This window comes from Pan troglodytes, chromosome 1, assembly GCF_028858775.2.
Source record: "Pan troglodytes isolate AG18354 chromosome 1, NHGRI_mPanTro3-v2.0_pri, whole genome shotgun sequence".
Classification (NCBI taxonomy): Eukaryota; Metazoa; Chordata; class Mammalia; order Primates; family Hominidae; genus Pan; species Pan troglodytes.
The window spans coordinates 146,570,197-146,579,202 of NC_072398.2; the positions used below are offsets into that span (position 1 = coordinate 146,570,197).

A 9,006-nucleotide genomic window follows, 5' to 3' on the forward strand; every position below is an offset into this window, starting at 1 on the left:
CTCCCCGCCCACCCGGCTCCGCTGGGTAGGCGACAGCGAGCTCCGCGCCTGCTCTCCGCCTCGGGTCAGCGGGGCTGGGGGTTGGGGGTGGAACTGAAAATGCCTGTTGGCCAAACTCGGGTCACAGAGAGACACGCCTGTACGGGGCGGGGGTGTGCGGGTGACTCACGCCGGGTGCACAGTAGCTCCTAGGCCTCAGCCGGTATCTCCCCTCGCTTCCCTCAACCCTTCCCACAAACTGGGAGGAAAACTGAGACCTCCTGGTCACCCGCCGCCGGGCCTTTTAGAAACTCCCACAAGCTCTGCCTTCCCTCCCTGGTCCTCTTCAGACCCCCTCTTGGTTCTTCGCGGCTAACGGTAAGCTCTCTCCTTACCTCTCCCTAATCGGCCCCTCTGGAGAGGAAAGGAGAACTTAAGAGTCGGGTCGCGCTAGCCTCCAGTAGCCGCCGCGCCCACCGACTGCTCCGCCCCTTCTCCTCCCCCTCCTCCAGGCTCGCGCTCGGGGCCGGGTGTGGAGCTGGAACAGAGGGCTGGCAAGGCGCGCATGCGCACCGAGGGTGGAGCCGCTGAGCACAGAACCGGAAACTTAGAGACAAAGTTCGGAGCCCCGCCCCCGCCGCGCGCCGCTGAGTTGTCTGTCCCCGTCGACCCACGGCCCACTACCCACCGACCCACGAATCGGCCCGGCCGTCGCGTGCACCATGTCTGGCTCCTCCAGCGTCGCCGCTATGAAGAAAGTGGTTCAACAGCTCCGGCTGGAGGCCGGACTCAACCGCGTAAAAGTGAGCGGGGGCGGGCGGCCGAGGCGGGAGGAAGGCGGCGGCGGGTGGGATTCGGCGGCCCAGCTGGCGGGGGCGGGCGGGACACGCGCCGGCCCTCGCTTCCCCTGGAGAGGACGCGCGCTCGGCGGCGGCGATCGGGGAGCGGCCAGCTTTAGAGCAGGCGCCGCGTGGGTCTACGCTGTGTTTTAGGGGGACGATTAGTTCGCCCTTCCGCCCCAGGACTTTCCGAGGCGGGCTGGCCCCTGGGTTGAACCGTGGCCGGCATTCCGGTCCTCCTCCGTCTCTACCTCCCTTGGCAGCCTTCTCGGCTGGTCTCGCCAACAGCTGCGCCTCCGCGCGCTGTCCGCACCCTTCCTTTCCCACTTTGCCAGCCTCCTGTTTCTCATCGGACAGGGTATTTTCCGACTTTTGATTCAGAGCAGACTTTTCTCCCCCCATTTTATCTTTCCCAAACCTACTTCCTTTAGTATTAAATTCTTACCTTCAACTTCTCTTGTCCGTTGAACACATACTTTTAAGCGAATTATTGCATAACTTAAACTGTGGATTAAATAAGCATTTTTCGAAACGATCCTGGAGTGTAAAGTTCCGGTCAGTGCCCCGTACAACCTCGAACAAAGCGTGCATTTCATACCTATGGCACAGTTTGCTCGTATTTGACCTTGGGGATATCGACTGGTCCGCATGCCGGAGAAAATGATTATTGTGGGTAATTATTGGTCTTATTTTGGCGTCTGGTTAGTATTGGCCTTGTCTTGGGGTACTTTGGGAGAAAAAGCCTTTTGTCTGTGTTGATAGAATAACTTGACATTCAAGTGCTGTTCTAAGTATTTCCTGATTTTTACAGTCCTAAATGGATTGGCTTCTTTCTGGTACAATAGGTCAGGCTACGTGTGAAACACTTCTGCAGTTAAAAAAAGAAACAAGAATGTAAATCATGTGCCCTGTTAAAAGCAGCCAGTTCCTAAGATGATTTGATTTTATACTCATCAGGCTAGTCTTTATTACTTCCCGAAATGTTTTGTGAACTGAGAGGGTCTCTAAGCTTTCTTAACTAGAAGTGTCAGAGACCTAGCTTACTCAGTTGTGGTCACCTCAGAAGGGAAGGGAAATTCTCATTCGTCTTGGTGCAGGATCCTCCTGAGAGAGTGTCTCCCATTTAGTTTTGTTAACTAGAAATGTCAGGGACCTAGCTTACTCAGTTGTGGTCAACTCAGAAGGGAAGGGAATTCTCATTCGTCTTGATGTGGGATCCCCCTCACGTCCAGTCCTTGAAATGCTGTAGACCTCACTGCAGTTTGGAATCCATTTCTCTACTCTCCCAATTCTTACCTCATCACAGTGGTTTCTAGTCAGTCTTGGCTGGATTTGGCTCTGAAATTCGAAATCATTTATTTCTTAACCATTAAATGTCATTCAGGTGTGCCTTTATCATAGCTAGGGTGGACCAAGAAAAAAAAAATGGGGGTGGGATAGTGAAAGCAATAAATTGTACATCTTTAGTCTCCAAAGAAAATGACATGAGGTTCTCAGACTAAAATACTCCAAGAGCTTTACTTTGAAAACCCTAGCTGCTGCTCCCCTAACCCCCCAAAACTGATCCTACCTAAATCTCCGGTAGACTTCTGGTTCTGGTCGGGATCATTAAAGGCACCAGACATGATTTGGTTTTGGAGTTATTGCCTGATGTTAAGGCTGTAGCAAGGAGGGGAGCATCCCCTTTTGTACTTTTTAATGAGCTTTTCTTTAGGCATGTTGCTAAATGTGGTTTAAAGTTGTGTATCTGTTTTATCAATGACTGGGCTAGGTGTTTTTTTGTGAGATTTTTAAACTAGCACAATCTTACTTTTAACCTTTACGTGTAAGTACAATTGATAGAACTTACCATAAGTGCTTGACAAACTGTCATAGGTAAGTCAGGACATTTTTGAGAGTGAGAAGGGGCACTAATAATTAGGCCAGGATTACAGGGTTTCAACCTCCTGGATGGTGATTGTTACAGTGCCTTAGGAGCTAGCAGCTTGTTCCAGTTTTAGAGTCTTTGTCTCAGCTTTCCTCACTGTTTGGAATGCTGTTTCTCACTGATGGTTATTTGGCTGGATCTCTTGTCATTGAGATCTCAGCTTCAATGTCACCTCAGACACCTTCCCTTAGGTGGGCACCCAGTCACCATCTAAAAGATTATTCATTTTACTACAGAGCACCTTGTCTGTCATTTTCTCTGAACTGTTAGCTCCATAACAACAGGGCTCTGGCTGTTCTTATGTATTCTTAGTGCCTGTAAGTATATGCGGCACATAGTGGTGCTTGAAAATTGTGAAAGGGAGTTACATTGGACCCCACCTACACTTTAAACAGAAAATTAACAGGTACTCTTTATGCTTCCTGCTGGTTAATATGAATGAAAACACTAAACACTATTACAATATTTGGTGAAAAATGACACCATTGTTCCCCTACTTTAGCTACACTTCTTTTGGAAGGCGGGGGATGAGGGGGTGTAGTCATTTGTAAAAATACTTCTTTTACATAGGAGCTAATAAACCTATGGAACTCATTACCCCTGGACTGCTGTATAAGCAAAACACACAAATAGATTCGATAAGCGTTTAGATTCATCTTAGGATGAAGAATTATTAGGTTGGAGGTACAGCTGTAATCTGCAGGGGTTCTTGGTATAGAGAGCATTTGTGATGCTATTAATTCCCTGAGGCCACATATCCAGCTGGATGGACTGGACACCTGCTCCCAGCCTCCTTGCTGATAAGGACTGAGAATAAAATAAATGAGTATTTCTCCCACTTTTTAAATCTCAGTTCAAGACTTCAGATACTAGATGCATTTGGGGCATGTTTTAGTCATTCATGTTCCACGTCTGAACGGTTCCGTTAATGTTATTAAACTAGACAGTGACAGAGTTCTGCCCAGTGTCACGTGACTGAAAGGCTGATAGCAAACTTCAATTTAACAGTTTTTCTGAGCAGCCTGCCTTTAAGAAACTATTGCCTTAAATATGATGTAAGTGTTAATATACATATACAGAGCCACCCAAACAGGACTTAAGGAACTTCAATGGCTTTATGGTTATTTTGTTTATATCCTACATCACCTTAGCAGAATATATAGAAATAGTAGATGTCTAAGTGAATGAATGCATGCCTCTTTTAATTTGTTTTAGTTTAAATGCAAGACAGTATAAGGGTCTGATAAATTTGAGGATCAGTATACTGAATGTATTCTTAGAGTGTTTGCTTTTCTAAATTATGTGCTAGTTATCCCACATTATGTTCATTCACAGTAGCATTTTTCCAGTAATACTGCTTTCAAGACAAAATAATAGTTTGCTAGAATGTTATTGCTTTTTGTTTAACCCTTAATGTTTTTAATAAGAAACAAGATGTTAAGTACCCTCAGGTTTGCACTTGAACAGCCTATTATTAATAAGCAAGATGTGCTATGCTTTGCAAAAATCAACATAATTCTACTGTTTGTACTCAGTCATCTGATGCTTCTAGTAACCAAGCAAAAGAAAACATACTTAATTAAATCAGTCTTATTTGCAAGCACTGGTTTTAAGTATTAAGAGCTCACTAGGCTGGGCGTGGTGGCTCACACCTGTAATCTCAGCACTTTGGGAGGCCGAGGTGGGCGGATCACGAGGTCAAGAGATAGAGACCATCCTGGCCAACATGGTGAAACCCCGTCTCTACTAAAAATAGAAAAACTAGCTAGGCGTGGTGACATGCGCCTGTAGTCCCAGCTACTCAGGAGGCTGAGGCAGGAGAATCGCTTGAACCGAGGCGGAGGTTGCAGTGAGCCGAGATCGCACCACTGTACTCCAGCCTGGCAACAGAGTGAGACTCCGTCTCAAAAAAAAAAAAAAAAAAAAAAAGAGCTCACTATTTGACTTAAGTCTTCAATTATTATATAGTATCTTCTTTTGAAGCAAGAGAAGTACTGTTTTATTGTAAGTACAATATTTCCAAAGATTGAGAAAACCTTCATTAAAATGTTCTCACCATCTGGCACTTCCCCCCCTCTTTGTTATGTATAGGTTTCCCAGGCAGCTGCAGACTTGAAACAGTTCTGTCTGCAGAATGCTCAACATGACCCTCTGCTGACTGGAGTATCTTCAAGTACAAATCCCTTCAGACCCCAGAAAGTCTGTTCCTTTTTGTAGTAAAATGAATCTTTCAAAGGTAAGTTTCCTTAAATTTAAAACAAAAACCCACACTGTAGGAATAACTAGTCTTCTCTTTCTTTGCAGCACTTAAAAGATCATCCCATGCCCTTTCCTTTGGCCCTCCATTTCCAGTATTTTTCTGTTTTGCAAGGAAAGTGAGGATTCATGAAACTTGCTGACTTAGTAGCCATGAAGGCTAATCGTTTCTATTTTACCATAAAGAAGGTTAAGTAGAGGATTTAATAACCATAAAGAGGGTATAGGAGAGTTACTACAAAATCCCACTGCTGTAACAAGCCATGTGTTACTTTTTAGAGCATTGGCCTAATGGAGTCCCCAAGTACTAGTTTTGTTTTTGTGTACCTGGCAAATATTTAGACAGTTTTTAAAAAATCTGCAATGTTTATGGGGATAACTTAAAGTACTACCAACTGATTTGGATTAACTCTTGATGTTATTGCTCTAACTGAACCCAGCTGTAGAGCAGTATAGCAAAGATTGGGAATTGGAAATGCAAGAGAAAGTCAGATGTAATTGAGTAAGCCAGTGTGGTAGAGGCGTTTGGACTGAGGTAGAACAGACTTTATATTTTGTTCTCATTTGTTAGATTAAAGATAAAACATGAAGGAAATGCAGTATATAAGTTCTTGGTGGCAAACAGACAGTGGACTGAATTTCAGAGAATTAAAAACTAAAGACCCTGTTGGCTTTATTAAAGCATGCTTCAGTACATTAATTTGTGCCTTCCAGATCAAATGTCATGTGTACAAAATGTATGTTAGTCTAAGAGATGTGACCAAAAACGTTTTGGATCATTTAAAATGTAACTGAAGGGTGCTGCCTTTTATAAATTCTTAGTACTTTAGTTAGGGAATGTACTCATTAGTATTGACCTATGAGAAGCAAACTTAAACTAATAGTACTTTTTTAAAAAAGATTTTGTATATGGCACACACCCCTTACTAACATTCTGACTCTCCAAAGTCCAGGAAGCTGCTTCCTAAAATACCTTGTTACATAGTTGTGCCCTCCTTAATTAAGCTTCATAGACCTGGGAGTGTCCAGGAAGTCTGTATAAGTACATGTTTCCAGTAAATACAATGATTGGTTAAGATGTTTAAGTTTTTTGAAATACCAGGGGGAAAAAAAGCCCTTTGAAAACAGGTGTCATGTGCACAAAAATGCACATGAAGAAGTAATTCACTTTCATATTTAACAGTTTATTATAATATCCTTTGTTTCTGGTACTATTCATTTAATTCTTCATGGTAGTTTTTGGAAGTTTCATATTTTTATGGTTTATTAATGATTTTTTTTAACCTCAGTACGTGTATTCACTTTACAGTGGTTTATTTTCATTTGAATAAAATACTGGGCAGCTGTTAATAGTTTTACTTCATAGGAATCTACAGATAAGTGTTTAAATGAATTGCTCAAGTTTAAAAATATGGCTGGGGTAAGAACCCAGAAGGTAAAATAATGTCTATTAATCCCAGCAGTATAAGAAAACAGCTTTGTGGATATTAAGATTTGCAGCAGTTTGGGCTAGAAGAATAATTGGGCATCAAAGCATTGCTTCTCAAGCTTGAGTATATGCAAATCACTTTGTTAAAATGCAAATTCTAATTCAGAAGGTCTGAGGTGAGTCCCTAGAACTTGCATTTCTTACAACTGCCCACCTACACTGATGCTGACAGTACTGGACCTACACTGAGTGGCATGAATGTAAAGAATCTACATTGGAGTTATGTATATAAATATAGTTTTATCACTGGAGTGCAGTGGCGCAGTCTCGGCTCACTGCAACCTCTGCCTCCAAGGTTCAAGTGCTCCTGCCTCAGCTTCCTGAGTAGCTGGGATTACAGGTGCACACCACTACGCCCGGCTAATTTTTGTATTTTTGGTAGAGACGGGGTTTCTCCATGTTGGTCAGGCTGGTCTCGAACGCCTGACCACAGGTGATCTGCCCACCTCAGCCTCCCAAAATGCTGAGATTACAGGCGTGAGCCACCGTGCCCCGCCCTGTATTTCCTTTTAAGAGGAAATTTTACTATTTTTTTTTTGAGATTCCAGCTTTTGAAATTTTTCCTCTTTTACACAAAACAAAATAGAATAATACAGGATTAAAAACTGTTAATCAGTAGAACATGTATGCACAAAAAATGCAGATAAGATGACAGGCTTATTGACAATGAGGAAACACATGTAAAATTAAGGTAGTTTTTGTACGAAACATTTTAAAAAACATAGGCAACAATGGGTGCCATGAAAATGTTTCAATTAAAAATTAAGGATCAGTATTTGCCGTTTTTCATTCTGCCTTTTTAAAATGAATTTATTTCATTAAATATTCTTTGTAAACAAGATATTTAATGGTTGTACTAAACTATGATGGAATTATACTTCATTGAATATTTAAGTTTCCAAAATTTGAGGTTACAGTGAGGTGAAGATTTTGGTGAACATCTATATATACTTAGTACCTCTATTAAGTTTCTAGAAGTAAAAAGGAGTGAACGTTTAACATTTTTACAACGTTGTACTTGATATCCCCTGCCAATATAATACTTTGGCCTTCCACTAGAAACATGAGAATGTTTTTTCCTTGAGTCCTAACAAACCTTAGTCTTTTTTGTTACTATTTTAGGTGAGATTAAACATTTTTCACAGCATTGTTTATGCCTTTTCAACATTTTTGTCACAGAATATCTCAGATTAACACTTTTGTACCTTTCCATATCAATAACTAATCCTAAAGTTAGCATGCTCATGTTTTAATTTTTTATACACTTTTTTCAATTTAATGTTTTCATTTTTAAAATATTTTAGTTTATACTCTATTAAACTGAAATATCATGGTTTGAAAACATAACTTATTTTTAAGGCATAACTTATAATAGCTTTGTATTCCATCATATGTAGAAACCTTCGTTTATCCATTCTCCTACGGAGTTATATTTAGGCTGTTTCAGTTCTTTGCTGTTAAAATACTAATACAGTCAGTATCCTTGTACATGTTTCTCTATGTCTGGGTTTATCTAGGTAACTAGAAGTGTGGTTGCATCTTTTACTTCACTAGATACTGCCAAACTGCCCTGCTAAATACTCTTGCTCATTTTTCTAAGGATGTTCGGATTTTTGATTTAAGAGAGGTTTATTAACCTTTTTTATTATATACAGAATGTATTTGGGCAGTAATCTTAGCAAGTTAATCTGTAAGTCTGTTTATAAAACAGGAATGACTTATACATCAGAGTGGTTGTGAAAATTAAGGGAAAGATTTTACTGTTACTGCACCATAGGCATTTCCCATCCTGCTTCTTTTAAGTTATTCATGAAAAAAATTAAAAACTATGTTCTTTGATACTTTACCCTAACTCACCTTTTACCTTTTTTTTTTCCCCCATCTTAGGTTTCCCAAACCACTCCTTATGATCCAGTGAATATTCAAGAGAGCTACATTTGAAGCCTGTACAAAAGCTTATCCCTGTAACACGTGCCATAATATACAAACTTCTACTTTCGTCAGTCCTTAACATCTACCTCTCTGAATTTTCATGAATTTCTATTTCACAAGGGTAATTGTTTTATATACACTGGCAGCAGCATACAATAAAACTTAGTATGAAACTTTTACTTTGCATTATTATTGGTATTAAATACATGGTATATTAATCTGTTCTGAACACCTGAAGGGGTTAAGTTTGTACAGTTTTTTCCACCTACTCTTCTCACATGACTTTATGCCATACATCTGGCAAGACTGCTAGGGAATTAAAGGTAAACTGTGAACCTTTATTCTTTTAAGGTCAGGAGGAGGCTGTTAAGTTCTACGGGTTTCCATCCATGAGTTACTTACAGGGTTAACTTTGTTTCAGTGCCTGAATGGAGTACTACAGCACCATGTAATGAGGTAAAAAAGAGCTCCCCACAACGTGGCCACAAAAAACCAAAAACCTCAAAATCAGGAAGCAAAGATTAGCTTCAGTAATTTGCAACTTTGCTTTAAACCCTGGTAGATCATTTTGCTTTAAATTTTTT

The 9,006-nt window shown here is 41.0% G+C and overlaps 2 protein-coding genes across 3 annotated transcripts in view; one reads left to right on the forward strand and one right to left on the reverse strand.

The window, feature by feature from the left end:
* Positions 1 to 495, reverse strand: part of SPATA1 (spermatogenesis associated 1) — a 59,590-nt gene extending 59,095 nt beyond the window's left edge. The window contains exon 1 of the mRNA XM_016921559.3: positions 375 to 495. The gene's annotated coding sequence lies outside the window, so the exon portion shown is untranslated. The remainder of the gene's footprint in view (positions 1 to 374) is intronic.
* On the forward strand, positions 216 to 8,601 carry GNG5 (G protein subunit gamma 5). Of its 2 annotated transcripts, NM_001252022.3 has the most exon segments (4): positions 216 to 357; positions 492 to 782; positions 4,837 to 4,981; positions 8,378 to 8,601. In NM_001252022.3, coding segments are annotated over 2 exon segments (207 nt in total). In that variant the 5' UTR covers positions 216 to 357; positions 492 to 701; the 3' UTR covers positions 4,963 to 4,981; positions 8,378 to 8,601.
* Positions 8,602 to 9,006: the final 405 nt, after the last annotated feature.